Genomic DNA, 19,733 nt, shown 5'->3' with positions numbered 1-19,733 from the left:
TGATTGGACGAACGCGTCACATGGGTTCGTTTTCTCCGGAAATTCAAAGCCAGACTGTCATGGCGGCCGTTCAAAATCCGATCTCATATTGTACTAAAATAGTTCACTGAAACGTGTTTCTGAAAACATTTGAAGAGAGAAATAGGCCGTGCAGTGTCTGAATCTGTCTTCATTTCAGATCAACAAAGGTCAGTTTAATAGATTTTCATCAGATTTTGAGAGACTCTAGTCACGCTCATCCAGCTTGTCATTTCCAGGTGAGTCCCGACGGCCCTGCTGCCGACTGAACACGTCAGGTCGGCCAAAATGAACGCTGACAGCCCCCCAGACTGACGACGGCACGGGACACACCGAACAGATTTGAGTCACTGACCTCGCCAGACTGTCCCATGGCCGATTATCAGCCTGGTAAATTTCCCAAGGAACATTAATTCCCTCTGCTCACTTTTATGGCAAAGTGTTATGGTTTCAGTGTTTTGCTTTGCATTTTGTTCCGTTTCTGTTACCTGTTGGTTCATTTCTGTTGTCTGTATCCGGTTTTGTAGATTTCTGTTTAGTTTTCTTCCTGTTTATTGAGTTTATCCCCTCTTGACTGTGTCCTGTGTTGTGTCACGTTTCTGTGTTTAGTTGTCCTCATGTTTTCTGTCTGTGTTCCTGTTTCCTGTTTTATTTTGATAGTCTGCTTTCTGTCTTGTCATGTCTAGCTTTACTTTCGGTGTTTTCCCACCTTTGTTGATTGTCCTGCCCCGCCCTGATGTGTTTCACCTGTTGTATCACCTGTCCCTCATTTGTTAATTACCTCATGTATTTAGCCTCTGTGTTCCTTTTGTCTTTTGTCAGATCGTTTTGTGTCCATGCCTGTTCAGTTTGTATCCGTGCCCTTGTGTTCTCCCCTGTGACTTGTGTCCTTCCCCGTGACTTGTGTCGTTTCCCTGTGCCTGTTCCTGTGTGTGCCAGTGTTTTTCCCATCGGTTTCTTTTGTGAGTTTCCGGTCTCTGTACTGCCGCTTTTTGTTATAATAAATCCTCGAGGTCAACCACCTCCTGCCTGCCTGCCTTCCTCTGCGTTTGGGTCCACATTCCCTGCTTCCTCATAACAGCAAAGTAGGCTAAATAATAATACATTTAATTTATACAGTGCTTTACATGGTAGGCTAAAAGACACTTTACAGTAAAACCAGCACATTTAGCACATAAAAACAGATACAGCAATAAAACCAACAGATAAAACAAGCATATTAAAGCAATTAAAACAGAATGTACAACTTTGTAAAAATGTGGAGTGACTAGTAAGATTTTTTTAAATCCATACCCATTCAGTCAGTCCGCTATTGTCTGTAAGTCTTTTTCTCTCCATTTGATAACAACAGCCGTATTTTCCTTTTCTGCATATTATATGCTTCACCTCCTCATAACTTTCCATAATTAGTTGCTGCTCAGCGGGTGAAACATGTGCCACACGCGTATTCTCCATTTCTGCATCAGTAAATCTGTGATCGATACCGTGGTCTATTTAAGAAATCCGTGAACGTGCACTTATCCCAGCTATCTACTCCTGGCTTGACATAGCTTCACCTACTTATCCTGGTCGGCAAACGTGCAACTGATTAAGCCGCGATGAGTGGATCACACTAAGTCAAGCTGCGCTTTTTCAGTTATCCTGGATATCTTCATTCTACTTTTGTGCAACAGGCCCCTGGTCTTTGTTTTAGCTACAGAGTGAGACCTCTCACTTCTGTAACATCTTTTTTGGAGTCACACATGCTCAGTAACTAGGTAAGCTCACAATTACTAGCTAGCTGTTTCTCCAACTTCAGTCAGTACAAGGCAGGATTAGCCGGGAAACTTCTTCTAAAGGAGGGCGCACTTCACACTTAGCGAGGAATACCTGCAGAACAGGGACATGGAAGTAGTTCTATACAATTTATTTTGGAGATTAGGGTGAATTTGTGTGTGTTTTAGCAGTGTTTTGCCATTGAGAACAAGCTAGCATGCTAACGGTTAGCCCCCTAGGCGTCTCGGCTAGTGACGTAGAAAGCCGTGCCGATTTTAACCAGCTCACCAGGAGACTGAAGGCAGGACACATTCAGAAACTGTATCTCACTCAAAACAGCATGGATGATTTTTATCAAAGTTTGTGTATGTGTGTGGAAGCACCAGAGACACAAAATACCCCAAATCCCAGAAAAGGTGATTTTGTCATAATATGGGCACTTTAAAGTAATTAATTAGTGAGGAACCTGATAGTCAATGTGTTACATTTAAAAATCCTTACTTTAGTACCAGACATTCATCAGTTTTTGATAAATTCACAGTTGGTATTTTTTTTAACATGACTTCATTCATTCACACAGTTACATCTGTAGTTAACTTTTTTTGTGTGTGGCATTTTTAGGCCTTTATTTGACAGGACAGATTAGATTTGAAAGGGGAGAGAGAGGGGGAAAGACATGCAGCAAAGGGTCGCAGGTCAGAATTGAACCCACTGCGACGAGGAACGAGCCTCTGTACATGGGGCGCGCCCTCTACCAGCTGAGCTAACCAGGCTCCTCTAGTAAACATCTTTATTGTAAACTCCTGGCTGCTGTTTGTGTTTGTGGTGCTTTTAATTTCAGATTTGAGTGAAACTGACTGGATATTATGCATATTTATACATATAGCATATCACATTATTCCATATGGCAAATATTAAAGAGTACATCATTAAACATTTCACATCAATGGACGTCTATTAAACATGAAGACAGACTTGATCCAACCTGTGATCCATACCTGTGTTTTTAAAGTCCTGGTCAACCCAGGAAGAGGTCCAGAGAAATGGATCTGAAGTTCCTGAAGCTTGGTGACGGGGTGACTACGGACACTGTCTGGAAGAAAGAAAATAATGAATCATATGAAGGTAATATAGCATCTTCAGCTATTAGTTATGTCAAATATATTAATAAAATACATCTAAAAACTGAAAGATGATTCATGGTCACTTTGCTAAATCACAAAAAAACACAGATATGGTCCTTTTTTAAAGATGACATAAGAAAAATGTTCAGTTTTAATTATCGGATTCTGAGTAAAAACATTGACGCAATCTAAGAAACAGTTCTTAATTTAAATTCAGCTCTTTTCATTTCAGTGTTCTTACCTGTGTTGTTGGTCTGTGATGCAGAGGAGGCAGAGAGCAGTTTATATATCTGCAGAGGGGGAGGAGGACGCTCTGCGGTCACATGGTTTGGAAATTACAGTAAGTAAACTCCCTTTATGGACTGTTCGTTTTTTATTTAAGGGGCCACCGGAGGAGTTTTGAGATCTGTTGTCAAAAAAGACATGACCCTCCCTTCGCCAGCAATATATTTTTCTATGACCCTCCAAAATGATTGTGAAAAAAGGCATGACCCTCCCCGATAATTTATTGATTAGCTGTACTGCGCTTGGCAAAGATGTTCAGATAGCCATTGTTTGTTTGTTTTTTAAAACCATAAACTCTTGCTTTCTCATCTTACTATGGCTGTAACGATAGACCAAACCTACGATTCGGTTCGTATCACGATTTTTGATTTTAGATTTGAAAAAAATCATGTTTTCGGTGCTGATGCGGTGTGACGCGTTCAACATGTGGGTGGCGCTGCCAACAAAGCATCTAAATGCTGTCACAAAGAACCAGCAATAGTAATGATTATGAATATGTCAAATATAGCAAGGAGACATTTTAATTGTTTATTAATAAACACGTGTTTTCTGTGTCGACTGCAAAGATGAAGTTGACGATGCGTCGCAATCTTCTCAGAACGCGCCAGAGAAATGCACATTTCCTAAGCAGAAAGCAGTCTGTTTCCCTTCATTTTGAATTGTTCTGTTTAAAAGTAGACATTTCAAGCTTTCTATATATTTCTCAGGTCTGTGAGGTCCAGTTCTCGCCCGCGCCTCCGTGTCATGATTATCTATTTTCTACTATATTTACTTCTTAGGCTATTTAAATCCAGATAAAACATTGATTAAAATTAAGATACAATTAATAAAAAAACGAAATTCACTTTAAAGAAAGGCTTTGTGCTTTCTGTTTGAGGTCTCTGTGAAATTTTTAAAGTCGCTTTCAGAGCAGTCATGTCCATAATGGAGAACTGTCATGCCCGTAACATAGTTTTTTTTTTTTTTTTTACATAAATGCGACCACGAAAAATAAAATAAAAATAATATAATATTTTATGTTCTGTGGAGGCCGATCGTTATTCATCCAGTGGGTATATATCTTTTGGTTTGCACAGTGTAATTTATAGAATTACTAAAAAATATTTTGCCACCTAAAAGTTAAAGATTTTTTTGTGTCACGTCACATGTGTATTTCCTTCATATTAAATATAAAACGCGTGTAGACTGATATTTTTCTAATGTCTTGACTCCTTTCAGACGTTTCAAAATATTGGTATTAAATGCATTTTCTGAGAATTTATATTTCACGTATTGACTGCAAATGTCACGTCCATAACACTGGAATGGCCCAAGTTTAACGAATTTATCCTCAACTAGTTTTTGTGGTGTAGGTCTACGTATTTATGTTAACTTAAATAAATCTAATAGTAATTTAAAGATGTGGTAGCCCTACATCTTACACATCGTGGAAACAAAATAAGAATGGAAACTAAAATATGGTAGCCTAGTATGCGCCTCAGTCCCAATACTGTAAAACTCGACGTAGGCCTACGTTCACAACATGTTAATGCAGTGGTAGAGTTACACTCACAGGACACTGTGCACTTATTCGCAATCACAAAAGTTCATTATTTGCTCGTGCTTTAAAGCTTTGCCGGGTAAACATTTCATTGGCATTCTGTTCTGACATGATGCACTTTTTCTAAGCGCGAACTGAAGTGCGCGCGCACTGTCAAACAGCGCCAAACTGGATTTTTGTTGGGTCAGACCCATCTGATATCGAAGGGGGGCTGATAACGCGAGATCAACATCGATCTAAATGGAAAAAAATAGCACCAAACAAGCCACTTTGAAATGTTGCTGTTTTCATGAATATAAAAGTTGGGTGACCCTCCCCCTAGACTAAAAAAAATTGGATGACCCTCCCCTCAACAAAGAATAAAAAGACATGACCCTCCCCTATTTTCCTCCGGTGGCCCCTTCCATAAATACCGAACGGTCCCTTACTTCTTGTTAAACTCACACCCTTTCTCTGAATGTAACAACAAAATTATCAAGGAAGGTAACTTTTGGCACAATCCAGAAATTTGCATATAGCACCTTTCAACAACACCGTAAATTTTATTTGTATAGCACCTTTCATAACAAGTAAACCCATTTATTTTTTTAAACTTTAATAATTACAAACAAGCAATCAGAAGCATTGAAATGTATTGAAGATGTGAATTCAATTGTGGTTTCATCTCACAGTGTTTATTTCATTTTAATTCTGCTTCAGATGGAAATACAGTCAATGTTCTTTACATAATGTTGGATAGTTTAATAGAATAGTTCAGCATACTGGAATGGAAATTGAATGATTTGAAACAGGAACAATGCACAAATAAACTTTAAACTTGTTAAACAAGAGAATATGTCTTGGGCCAGGTTATAGCAACAATTGCTAATTTCCACTTGTAGTCCCTGGGCTATCATACCATAATATAATAATAATAATATAAACATACAGTGCTATGCATAAGTTTAGACACCCATACTAAAGTTGACTAAAACGAGGAATAAAAAATCATCTTTTGGAAACTGAACTTAATGCCTTAATTTAAAAAATTAGGAAAAGTCCAACCTTTAAGGACACCAATTTTCTTTGTGAATGAATAATGTATCGTAAATAAATAAATGTTCTTCCTTAAAATACAGGGTGCATAAGTTTGGACACCCCTATGTTAAATTCCCATAGAGGCAGGCAGATTTTTATTTTTAAAGGCCAGTTACTTCATGGATCCAGGATACTATGCATCCTGATAAAGTTCCCTTGGCCTTTGGAATTAAAATAGCCCCACATCATCACAGCCTTCACCATACCTAGAGATTGGCATGGTTTTATTTCAGTTAGCCTAATAGCTGGTTTGATTTGCATTGAGAGATGATCTTATGGAAAGTACCCCATGCCAATCTCTAGGTATGGTGAAGGCTATGTGATGATGTGGGGCTATTTTAATTCCAAAGGCCAAGGGAACTTTATCAGGATGCATAGTATCCTGGGTCCATGAAGTAACTGGCCTTTAAAAATAAAAATCTGCCTGCCTCTATGGGAATTTAACATAGGGGTGTCCTGACTTATATACATTATTCAGAAAACAACTAAGAGACAATCCGCAGGCAGGCAGCAAAAGTCAGTTTTTAAGAATTTCCTTGTTGAAATGTCAGCGTTAATGTGTATAAATGTATATGTCTGCACATGTATGTTCTTGTTTGTTTTTGTTGATTGTCTTTTGTTTATTGTATTTTTTTCTATTCATGCTGTTTTAATGTAAAGCACTTTGGGTTAACTTGTAATGAAAGGTGCTATACAAATACAATTGACGTTGTTGTTGAAAGGTGCTATATGCAAATTTCTGGATTGTGCCAAAAGTTACCTCACTTGTTCCATGTTGATTTTGATGTCACATCATTTGAGAAAGAAAAAGGGTGTGAGTTGGGAGTTTATGGACAGACCCTCGTTCCCTCGATTTTGACCGAAAACTTCATACTTCAGGCACCTATATGTCCCACAATGCAGTATGATTGTGACGTCACCACAGATCTCGTCTAATCACCACCACAACAAACAACTCTATGATATATTAATGAATTATATATATATATTATTTAAAACAACCCAAACACATTTGGATGCTGCATTAAACAAATTCTTAAAGGGAAAAATAGTAAATAATAAATCAACTCTATAGCTGATTCCAAGTGATCAAGGGCTTAGGACGTTCCAATTCAGCCCATTACAGTTTCCGCAAGTAGTGGGCCTCGTGCAACGTAAGCAATGACGTACATCCGAGTGAACGAGACAGAGGGAAGTTAGCGAGTGAAGGATGACTATTTTGGACTGGAACGCAGCTAGGCTTGGGAATCGGTTCCAGGTTCCGGTTTGGAACCGGTTCCAAACGTTCCGATCCATCGGAATCGTACGTCCACACGTGAACGATTCCACTAACGATTCCTAATTCGTTCCGTTCCGTCCATTCCCGCGTCGCGGCAGGACGTCACAGTATGCGACTGAATTTTTAAATCCCCCAAAAGCGCCATTCCTGCGTGCGATATTTTTTTCCCCAGGATGGTAGGAGAAGGTACCGCCTTTTTCGCCTCTGATTGGCTAGAAGGGCTCTCCTCCGATTGTTTATTTGATTTAGCCGTGAAACGTCATCTCTGATGAGAGAGAGAGAGGTGGTAGTGGTGGTGATGCGGTCGGCTCGCGCGCTAGTCTGTTTTGATCTTCTTTACCGCCAACAGAAGTAAACTAAGTAAACATAGTCAATCCAACAGTGTGATAAGTGCGTGCCGTCAGATTTATATTCCAAGGTCACATTTTCATAGCCTGTTTAGATCGAATCCATGAACCGCATTATTACACCGTTTTCAGTCTTCCAGGATAAAATAATAAAATGTATGAATTGTACATAAAAACTATTTAAAGTATTTTAAATTACATATACATTAACAGAAACTAAAGCTACTGTGTTTTTTTAGAACTTCATCATTGCCATCAAGTCAAACTAAAATTACATTTCATTATCAACAGAAGTCCTTTCAACATTTGTGAGTTACTTCTAAATTCAAAGGCAGCTGAGAGATAGTAGCCTCTGTTAACAGCTCAGACGATCCTGTAAAAGCATTAAAGTCATCTGTGAGGAAGTGCAGCTCCCCGTTGACTTCAGACAAGCTAATGATGATAAGCAAAGGTCTTCGGTGCATCTGGAACTGTGTATTCCTCATAATCTACTCCCAGAAGAACGATAATGCTATTTCTAGATGATACTCCGCGATACCAGCGTTTGATTCAAACTCTCTCGGCCTCAAGATGTTCCTGTAGAGACCATAGAGGATTCGCCTGGAGGCCCGTCACCCTGAGTGCCGGTGTGGTGAAGAGATGAGTCCCAGCTTAGGACCCGAGCAAGCCGATTGCAAACTCATTTAATGGATAATCACTTTAGTGCCTGGTTACAAATCAGACAAAATCACTTTCAAAATCAAAAGTCGTTTGAACTACGTTATAATGACCATTAATGTATTTTAACTTGTATGCTTCATATACTAGTATATAACCAAAGCTATAGATTTTATATAAACATTTCTCATTCTTAGTGTTTTTTTTTTGTTAGCTTACATTGTAGCATAGCATCCAGCTATCTCATTAGCGTGTTAGCTGAGCTTATACTGTACCCTGAGCTTATACTGCATGTGTCTTACCATATGTGCATTCACAGAAATTCATAATGTAATTACAACTAGATTAAAAAGTTTGTCGAGACAAACTTTAAGTTGGCTTGAGAAAGCCGGACCAGATAGTTTAAAGTAGTTTGAAGTTTAAAGTAGTTGATAGATAGATAGATAAATAGATAGATAGATAGATAGATAGATAGATAGATAGATAGATAGATAGATAGATAGATAGATAGATTAGAAATAGACAGACAGATAGATTAGATATCTATAGATAGATACAAAATATTAGATAGTTAAATCCAAATTAAGTGAGTTACTCAAATTATAGTTGAGCTACTACAAATGATTTATTTTATGCTACACTTGCTACAAAAAATTGCTATCATAAAAGCTTCAACCATTCTGGGAATGCTGTGCTAGATGTATGCATCATCTTTTGTTATGAATCAAATTCTTACATTTAATAAAAAATGTAAATTAGAGAAACAAGACACAATAGAGCTGAGGAATTCAGTATCAAAATTAATCTTTGCAATGCTGAGTGAATACAGCATCTGGAATAGCATAATTCATTCATAATGTTTGTTTTAAATATAATGTTGAATATTTATTTATGAAATAAAAATGTAAACTATACTTTAAAATTAAACTTCATTGAGTGACTTTTATTATCACTAATAAAAATATCACTTTTATTGAGTGAGTCATTGAGATTCAACCGATTCATTCAAACGGCTTATTTATTCATGAACGAAGCAGCGAGTCATTGATTCATTCAGTAATGAAACACCAATGTGCTGCCCAGAAAGCAAACAGTGCTGTCGCTTTGTATTTTTATGCAATTATTTTAGTTTCCTTGTGTCTAAAATAGGGCTGTAGTACTCGAGTCCGTTTTTCTATGGTCTCGAGTCCAGACTCGAGACCGTTTTTCTATGGTCTCGGACTTGTCTCGGACTCGCTGTAATTCGGACTCGGACTTGTCTCGGTCTCGGCCACTGGTCTTGCCAAATATGGCTTTAGGTCTCGACCGAGTCCAGGTGTCTTTATAATGTTCCCAGTAAGCACACATACGTCGCCGCGATATTAAAACAAAATATTATTGGAGGGAAAGTGAAACACTGGCCAGCGGCCACCTAATAACTAGCGATGGGCATTTCGGCTCTTTTTCGTGAGCCGGCTCGTTTGACTCAGCTCACTGAAAAGAGCCGGCTGTTTTGACTCGCAAACGGCTCTTTAAAAAATAAATGTTTAAATAAACTCGCCTAAAGTCCACCGCTAGTGCAACGTGAATATTCACATTTTTAATTGTCCATAACAAACCGAAAACTTGCCTGCTTGCCTTGCACATCTAGATGATCTAATTAATGGGCAAAGTTTTCCGACTTTTTTCTTACCTTCTTTTTCTTACCAACCGCCACCCACCCGAATTTAATTAAAATATTATTTTTCGTCTCGTCATTAGTCCGATCCGCGGTTTATCCGCATCTCTAGTGTGTGTGTGTGTGTGTGTGTGTGTGTGTGTGTGTGTGTGTTGGCTCGACCCTCCCTCATGCAGTTTAACTGGTTGACATTGCGTGTATTGACAGGCTGATCATACAGTCGAAACGAATGTGTGTGCTCCTTTAGGCTTATAGGCTATAATCATTTTTTTTTTTTTTTTTGTTCTTTGAATTAGTCAATTATTTTAAATACAATTAAAATCATTAATTTTTTAATTATTACATAATGATTTAATTTCTATAGGCTTTAATTTTTAGCAGACTTTTTTTTTCCTGTCCTGGACTCGGTCTTGACTCGGACTCGAACCTTTTTGGACTCGGTCTTGACTCGGACTCGAACCTTTTTGGACTCGGTCTTCACTTGGACTCGACTAGTCCCGGTCTTGGACTTGTCTTGGACTCGACAAAGGTGGTCTTGACTACAGCCCTAGTCTAAAATGTTAGTTACTTAATATTAAATAATTGTTTATCGAGCTGTTGTATCAAATGAATATCACATTTGTAATCATGTGTTTTTTGAGCATTGTTGCAGAAACTTTTTGATCAGTGTTGCTGGGAAATTTCTATCTGGATAATTTAGATGGGTCGTGGGCACTGTCTCTCACCTGGTTGCCCATTGACAGCAACACTACCCAGAAACATTGCTCAAAAAGTTGCCCAGTGTATCATCAACTTTAGGCTATGTTCACTTCTGTCTCTCTCATAAGTCCAAATTTGATTATTTGTGTATGCGATTGGAATCTAAAATTATTGACGTCCACACTGTGTATCGCAACTGTTCAGATCCGATTTGTTTGTCCATGTCTCTCTTTCGTTTTAGTTTTTAAAAACAAACAAACTTTAATGTAATGGGGGGAATGCAAAGAAGCGTACAACAAGAGATTAGAATAAACAGTCTTTAATAATACATCCTACGAGAACACTTAGAAATAGAAAACAAACACATCTACCATAAACAAGAACTGACAAGGGACTAAATATAACAGGGATTAGACTATAAATACAAGGCTAACATAATGACAGACAGATGCAGATAATACGTAACCAAAGGAACAAACGTGAACACAATCAGAAACGAAGGAAAGCATAAACAGAGCAAGAAAACCAGAACTTAAGAAAACAAAAACATAATCAAAATAAAAGTCAATGATCATGACACAAACTAATGTTAAGCCTCATTCAGTGTTGTTTCACAGGGATTCTGCCGCCTCGATTGGATCCACGGTCTGAACTTGCTCAAGGTGTTGAAGTCTCAGCACATGATGATTTATGTGCCGGAATTTTAATGAAATTGGAAGTTGCTGCACCAAGTCCTTAATATTGCCTGACTAAAAATGACTTGGTACAGTGTAATCTTCCAATTCACTGTCCAGAAGGATGAGCAAACTGTCATCGTCTGTCACTCCAATGATCTCCAACTCTGCCTCGAGGATCTGGCACTCAACAATCTGGTGAAGAAAAAAAAAAAAAAAAAAATCCACACTTAAAGGCCCGTACACACCGGGACGAATATCGGCACGCGTTATTCGCCAGCGTTTTTCAACGCGTTTTTTGTGTTCACACCCAAGCGATTTTCGCTGACGATGAGCCGAGTGAACATGCAAATTCATTCCCTGACATTAGATGGCGCTTAATGTAAAACAGAAATACAATACCACTCCATAACAGTCTATACTCTGCAATACCACTCCATAACAGTCTATACTCTGCAATACCACTCCATAACAGTTCTCTTTTATCAAGATTTTTGTAGTCGCTGTCGCGTTTGTCATATAGTTCTTTATGTTCCGACACCAACGAGACCAGCAGCTCTACATTCATCTTGCCTTGCATCTTCCTCGTCATTTCTTCCCGGCAGTGTCTGTCTATGGGCAGTGTAGACACTACTTGGCGTATATCTTCGTTACGTATGTGTGCTCGGCAAGACCGTTTTGTGTTTGAGCGCCCCCAAGTTGTGTTTTACTGTAACTTCAGAAGCTCCAGACACGTGAGCAAAAGCGCCAATCTCATTGGTCGGATAGTTTTTGACGCGGCGCGTCAAACCAAAAAAACAAACCCGAGGCGTTTAAAAAAAAATTACGCTTTTACGCGTGGCGTTTTTCGCGTTGGTGTGCACACTCACATTGGCGCCCTTTGTTTAGTCACGAGGCGTTAAACGTCGGCGAATCGCGCGAAATTCGTCCCGGTGTGTACGGGCCTTAAAGTTAAGGTTAGTGTTACAGTTAGATTCTTATAAACAGTGAAAATTTATCTAAATTGAAAATTCATTAAAGCTACACCTGTGTAATTTTTTTAGTTGATTCTTAGCAAAAAACACTTAGTTCTTTCAAAAATATATGTGCTCATCAATGTATATTTCGTCGCTGTCGGGCGGAATCCTCGTATCTCCAAAACCATTATTTTTCAGGAAATTAAAAAAACTGCATATTTTATTAATTATTAAACATTGTATCGTTAAAGTTGGTAATATAACTAATATTGCTATCATATACTGTTGTATACCAACATTAACACAACATTTCCCCAAAATCATGTTTAATCGGAGATACGAGCTTTGTGACTTGGGAGCAGGGAGATACGAGGTTACGCTGTCATTGATTAGAATGGTACGGACACAGACGTCGCTGCTGCCAGCAGTGTTCATCAAAGTCTGCGGTCACGATGAGCCTTTTGACAAGAGATAAGGCTTTAAGAGCTATTCAAATCTAATGATTGTGGTTACATACATCTTCCTGAACTCTATTTTAAACGTTTAAGAGATATGAGTGCGCAATACCAAGATATAGGCTGTCTAAAATAGGCGGAAATTAATCTGCACGCAAAAAGTCGGCGATCGCGTTGAGCCTCTTGACAAGAGAAAAGGCTTCAATAGTTACCAAAGCTAACGACTGTGGTTACATACATCTTCCTAAACTCTATTTTAAAGGTTTAAGAGCTATACGTGAAGCAGAACAAAAAACGATGAGGTAAATAGGCTGTCTAATAGGCGGAAATTTGCCTAATCTGCATGCAAACTTACCGTGGCTCACAGGCTTCCTTCTGCACCAAAGCATTACAGCAATCGATTTTTAACAAAACAAGCCGACTCAAATGTATCTAACCTAACTATTTTCACTCGTTATTGTCTAAAAAAACAGACAGAGTTATGCAATGATAGCTTACTGGCGCCAGTAACGTTAGACAGACCCTTTTTCTCCCATAAATAAAACCTGCTAACTTACTTGGTGTATTTTACATGCACAGTGCCAACTTCGAGTCAGTAAAATAATAATAAAAACAATAATTTAATGCTGGTATCCAAAACATTTATTTCAATTCAAGTACATTTTAAAACAATGCACACGTATAATAAGCCTAGTAATAATAAGCCTATAATACGTAGACATTTAAAATACATCAATAACTGATATCATAGTTTAACACAGATAAAATCAGAGTTAAGGCTTGCTTTACGTGTTGCTCGACGAGGATTTCTTATCGTTGCGACGTTCAATCCTGAGGAGACAAAATGCCGGATTATGCCGCGTGAGATCCCGCCGCGGAGTGAAGAAGAGGTGGAGTTACGAGGATTCTCAGACAGTTGAAGTGTCCAATGGAGTTACGAGATTTGCTCTCAAGCTATTTTCAACACTTTAGATTGGTTAAAAATTTGTAAAAATAACAGAACCACATGGGGACTGACCAATAGCATCGATTTGTGAAAAAATATGAAATTGACCAAATTTGGACATACGAGGTTTCCGCCCGACAGCGACGATTTACTTCTTTCAAGTAATAAAGTATTCTCGTAAGTTTATAATCTGCCATTTAAAGTACATACGGGTGAGGGGTTCGAATGCCGGTCGCCATGTTGCCCCTCCATCTTGAAACTACATTAGCCAAAGAGGGACATACCTGTAAATTCAAGCTTCGCCTTTCGCGCTTTACACTCAATGACACAGAGACGAATGCGAGGGGGAGATTACTCGCGACTGCCGGCAGATTTGAAAGATTGCTGATGGAGGATCACGCCTATTCTCGAGGACATGTAGCAGAGTCGCCAAGGAAGCGAAAGAGAGAATTAAAACGTCAACGCGACAGGCAAATCAGCAAGACCAAAGTCAATACTGGAGTAACTTTTCCCAGATGGAAAGAGCTCATGAGTAGCAAAGATTTTAAAACGGACGCCGAAGTTGCCTGCTTTCTTCTCGACAAGTAATTCAGCCTATTTGTGTAAATTCGAAGTTTTATAGTTGCTTGTCTAACCATAGCATGGTTGTGCATAACGCCACAACGACCTCTAGTATAACTTGCGTTACTTTTCCTCACGTCAATGGTGAAAAAGTATTGTTTACCTTGTAACATAAATCTGTGCTGCGACGGATCACAGGTGATAGTTTTAAAGGCGCAATTGGACGAAGTCGAACTGGAAGCCATGTTAATCTTGGAATAATACGGCCACCGTAGGAGTTAAAACGCCCTCGAAATTGAAAGGAACAGAAACTAATATTCCCTTTTACTCTTTATTTGCCCTGCCTATGTTTTGCCCCCTCGTGGGTTTTGTTTTCCCTGTTTTCTGTCACCAATAAACCTTGTGTGTCCTGCAAACTGTCTGCGATTGGGTTCATCCTTCACCCTCATAACAGTATGCATGTATTTTTCACGTATTTGATAAAAATAAAAAAGATAATAAACACTTGCTTGTCATATTTATTTACTTTTTACATTTATATGTGAAAATAAAAGAGAACAAAACACAACACATTTGTTTATTCAAAAACTCTGTTATTTAAACATTACTTTCGCGGGGTTTCCAGTCATTGTCCTTCAGCTTACTCCTGAGGTAAACCAGGCATAAAATGTACTCCATCCTGTTCGTTTTCATTCTGACGAAACTTCTTTTCCTGAGGAGACTCGCTCCCATCCATGCTGAGCAGCGTTTCTCCACCCAGAAAATAGATGGTCATGGGCTGTTCTATAGGCCTATGTCACACTTCCTGCTTCCAGAACGCGGAGTAGGGATTCAGAACTTCCGGTCAACAGTATTTCTCGATAAGGATTTAGATTATCAGCCATAATGTCTAAACCATCCGAGGTAGACTGACCACGAGCTATGAGGTTGTGAAACGAAGGTTTTTGCTCCTGTAGAAGCTATAAGTTCGTATGAAATCAACCTTGTTTTAAGAAAAACATGTTTTATCCGCGATCTTATGAAAAAAAAACTACATTACCCACAATCCTAAGCGTAGCAGCAACGTCTGCTGATTGGTCCAACTCGCTGTTACCATAGAAATGTTTACCTTACTGGCGAACGGCTAGAGCTATAACAACACTTACCTCTGTAATTGAAAATGAATTTCTCCCAGAAGAACTTGTACCCTTTCCTCAGTTTTGACGTTTCCACTTGAGAGTTTTCATTTACCATCCGAACCACATCGTCATATGTGACTTCAGGCAGGTTGCGGAGAGATTTGGTCCAGCGGTATCTATAGGACTCCGCCATTGTAAAAAGCTAACCGGAAGAGCCGTATCCCTACTAAAAGACGTACTTCCGGTCATCAATTTTTTCGTGACATAGGCCTATTAACAATTAACACTCGTATGTCCTCATCTGTCCCTAAGCAAATTAAAATTCGTCAGTACATTATTTTCTAAGATGTAACGTTAGGTGAATAGTGTATGCAGTTCACTAACAGATATGAAAACAATCGATCAATTTATGTTATGTACAACTGCAAATTTAAGAGTTACAGCACTAAAAGTGTCTAAAAAGTAATTACAGTACCAACAAATAAACCTGTATCATTTCGCTTCAAAATATCTTTACAAAGTTTTTTTAAATGAATAGAAAGTTAATTACATTTATAAAAGTTGTCGCCTCCATTGTTGCCGTCCGCCATATTTATTTTTCATTCGCGCTCTATCGCCTTATCTTGTTGGATTGTGGGAAATAGTGTCTCAGCAAGTGTACATCGGATGTACACTCGAATTCAGAGAGGATTGTGGGTAAAAGTAGTGAACGAATGTAGGCAATGATGTCGTTCACTCAGAATTCGGACACCACTACAAAATGGCCGACACCCTAAATAGTGCACTATATAGTGGATTGGGAGCAATTTCAGAAACAGCTATGATCTTAGAAATTTGAATGAGTTTGTTTGGAACAACCAACCAACGGTTACCAACGGACTTCGAAACTGCTCATCATTGTCTTTGGTAAGTGACAGTGACTTTAGTGAATACCGGTAGGTCTGCCCCAGCGTTTTGGGAAAAGAATGGTAATATGGATATTGTAATGGTAATTAACTGAAAGGACCACGCCAGTTTTCAAACAAGTATATTTCTGATGATTCCTCATCCCAAACGTATCCCTGTAGCAGCAGTATTCATTCTCTACTAGTTTACTTAGCTAGCTTTAGCTGTTTTAGCTAATTTCTGTGGTTTCTTTAAACGCCCATAACTCCTCACAGGAATGGGGTAGAGACTTTTTTTTTTAATGCTCAGAACAGTGTTAATTTCATTGACACTATAATTTTCGTCAACAACATTTTTTTGTCATTGACATTGACCAAAGTGTCAATGCGTTTTCCTCATAGTTGTCGTCATTTAAAGCTGGTTTTTATTTAGTTATCGTCTCGTTTTCGTCTGTGATTTTTTTTTTTATTGACATTGACCAAAGTGTCAATACATTTTCCTCATAGTTGTTGTCATTTAAAGCTGGGTTTTATTTAGTTATCGTCTCGTTTTGGTCTGTGATTTTTTTTTGTCACTGCAGTTAAATCTGTGTCTGTATTGCATGTTCAAACTTTAAAAATTATTCATATTAACAGGTTAATTAATACATGTTTTCTCCAGGAGTATATAATGGGTTTGGAAATTTTAGAGAGATTCTAAATTAATGCATTACAATTTAACTAAACCCATTCGATTTTAGATTTAGTCGACTAAAATCTTATTGTATTTCGTTGACTAAAAGTCAAACTAAAACAATTCAGATGACTAAAATATGACTAAAACTAAAATAACATTTTAGTCAAAAGACTATGACTAAAACTAAATCAAAATTTGCTGTCAAAATTAACACTGGCTTAGAATCTTATGCTTTATGAGAGGTATGTCTCCTATATGTCCATTTTGCTTCAACCGGAAGTTGAGAAATTGCGAAAATTTATTTTGGACTTGCTAGGCAAAGAAATAGATTTGAGAATAAATGCTGCTACAGGGATACGTTTGGAGCGAGGAATCATTAGAATCATGCTGTGGAGGAAAAGTTAGCGAGAAGAGAAGGCAGCAGAGGATTGGAAAGGACAGTAAAGAGGAGTGGAGTAGAGAGGAGAGTGAAGGATTGAACAGAAGAGAAGAGAGGAAAGAAGAGTGAAGAGGACAGGGGTGGACTGAACAAGAGAGAAGAATAGTGGAGGAAAAAAGAGGAGTGAATTGACCAGGAAAGAAGAGTGGAGTGGAGAGGTATGGAGAGGAGTTGATTGAATCGGAGAGAAGAATAGTGGAGAGGATAAGAGTGGAGAGAAGCGGAGTGGATTGGAGAGGAGACTAGAGAGTGAAGAGTACAGGAGTGGATTGAACAAGAGAGAGGAGTGGATGGAATAGTAGAGAATAGGAGTGGAGAGGGGAGAAGAGTGAAGAGGAGAGGATAAAACAAGAGAGGAGAAGCATGGAGGAGAAAGGAGGGAAGAGTAGTGAACTGAACAGGAGAGGAAAAGAGTGACGAGGAGAGAACAGGAGAGGAGTGATGTGAATTGGAGAAGAATAAAGGATGGAGCCTGAGTTCTCAACCAAGCAGCTGGAGAGAAAGCTGCTCAGTACCAACTATACTGCTTGCATAATATGTCAGAAAACAGACAGTAATGCTGGTCCTCTTCAGAAACTGACAAATTACGGCTACCCTTCCCTCATATGCTGTAACCAACAGAAAGGATGATGTCTCATACAGACTTGACAATCAGCTGAAAGCTCAATGTGACTTTCTGGGGAGGAATCCTTTGAGACACACACAATGTTGTGCAAAGTATACACATCGTAAAACTGTTGACCAGAAGAAGAAAAAAGCTGAAAAGCCAGAAGGCACTTCATTTGAAGCAGAACTTAATCCTGAGCCAGACAGCAGCAGGCCTACTAATAAAACACGGATGTCAATGCCACAGCCCATCAAACACAAGGAAGAGTGCTTCTTTTGTGGAAGAGCACGCACAACCAGGGGGAATAGATCCCTCATTTTGATCGCCAATAATGACAGACAGAATGCAGTATGAGAAAAAGCAAACAAACTTGAAGATGAAGAGATACTACACAAGATTCGTGGTCCTGATGGAAACAGGTGTACTGCTATGATTGTTGAGGAATTCCGATACCACAAGGAATGCATGACCAACTACCTGACAAAGCGTCTTCGTTCATAGGAAAAGACTAGTACTGCCACCACTCCATATGATGCTGCACTGAACCAACTCATATCTCGGATAGATGAGCCCCTTTTCAAAGAGAATGCCATATTCTTCGTTACAGCTTTGAGGGATGAATTCCGTAAATACTTGGAAAGCCATGGAGTTCACAATGTTACCTCATATAGATGTTAGTCCTTGATTGCCAACCTAAGGGGCCGATCACACCTGACGCGTTTTTGGCAGTGAGAGGCGCCTATTTTCAATTGGTTTCCTATGGCAGCGAGCGTTCTGCGCGCTGTTTAAGCGCCTGCTGCGCCTCGCGTTTTTGAAGTTGAAAAAAAAGCAACTCCGAGTGGAAAAAGCGCCCGACGTCATCGCGTTTTTTTCCACTGTCCAATCGAATGAATGGAGAGGCGGGCCTTCCGTTGTAGTGATGAAAGCTACAGTTGCTTGAACGCCCGGAGAGTGCGATGATGGAAGATGAACTTGTGGTGCTCTCGCGGGTTATCAGGAGCTTAACGACTTCACGAACCGTCACTACCACAATGTTAACAGAAAGTAAATAAAGTTAATAAATGGCAGATTTGACGTTTACTTGACTGACAGGACAGCTGTTTCAGTGGTTGCCTATCAACATAAAAAACGCAGCGCACTGCTCGTTCTGTGTGATGGTAAGTGCTGTGTGCCTCGCATTTTCGAACATGAAAAATGCGTTAGGTGTGATCGGGGCCTTAGAAGGCACTATGAAGTAGGGGTTGAACCGACTAGTCGACCTTAATGCAATGTCGTGACGCTTTAAGCTTGACGTCGACTAGTCGCGTTGATCATGTGACACTATGATTGCGCTAATTTTGATACTATCAACATGGCCGCGTTGCAGTCGACAACAAATGAAGAGCCCAGAGGGTCATTGCAGCACGAAAGCAGCAGTAGTAGGTCTAACGTTACATCAAGTGTGTGGAAATATTTCACAAAAGATGAAGCTTGCAAAAATGTCACCTGCAAAATATGTAAGTCTGTCCTGAAGTACAACAAAAGTACAAGTGCAATGCACACGCATCTGAAAAGGCATCCGCTAAGTACGTTAAGTGACGAATGCAAACCATCTCAACAATAGTCAATTAGAAACTTCACTAAACAACCTGCTGTGACTGAGAAAAAACGACAGCAAATTACCAATTTACTGGTGAATTTTATCATCAAAGACATTCGACCTTTAGCTGCAGTGCACGGAGAAGGTTTTAGAGAAATACTGCACTTTTTTGAACCTGGCTACGATATTCCGTCGTACAAGACATTGTGGAACACAATCAAACACCAGTACGACAGCATGCGTGAAAAAATTGTGGAGGAGATGAGAGACCAGACTGTGTCACTAACAACTGATTTGTGGACATCCTCCACTATGGAGCTGTACATCACAGTAACGGCTCACTATATCACCGACACAGGGAAGCTGACGGCCCGAGTGCTGTGTACATCAATGATGCCAG

At 39.2% G+C, this 19,733-nt stretch overlaps 1 protein-coding gene across 1 annotated transcript in view; it reads right to left on the bottom strand.

Moving 5' to 3' along the window:
• LOC307157646 (deoxyribonuclease-2-beta-like) overlaps positions 1–15,341 on the bottom strand; it is a gene marked incomplete at its 5' end in the record, with an annotated part of 35,959 nt that extends 20,618 nt beyond the window's left edge. The window contains 4 exons of the mRNA XM_079869572.1: positions 2,772–2,866; positions 3,139–3,210; positions 11,226–11,307; positions 15,261–15,341. Of these exons, the coding sequence (XP_079725698.1) occupies positions 2,772–2,866; positions 3,139–3,210; positions 11,226–11,307; positions 15,261–15,341 (330 nt within the window). The remainder of the gene's footprint in view (positions 1–2,771; positions 2,867–3,138; positions 3,211–11,225; positions 11,308–15,260) is intronic.
• Positions 15,342–19,733: the final 4,392 nt, after the last annotated feature.

This window comes from Squalius cephalus, assembly GCF_949319135.1.
Source record: "Squalius cephalus genome assembly, chromosome: 4".
In the NCBI taxonomy this organism is placed as follows: domain Eukaryota; kingdom Metazoa; phylum Chordata; class Actinopteri; order Cypriniformes; family Leuciscidae; genus Squalius; species Squalius cephalus.
The sequence above is the reverse complement of the archived record's forward strand: the minus strand, read 5'-3'. Positions and strand labels throughout refer to the sequence as shown.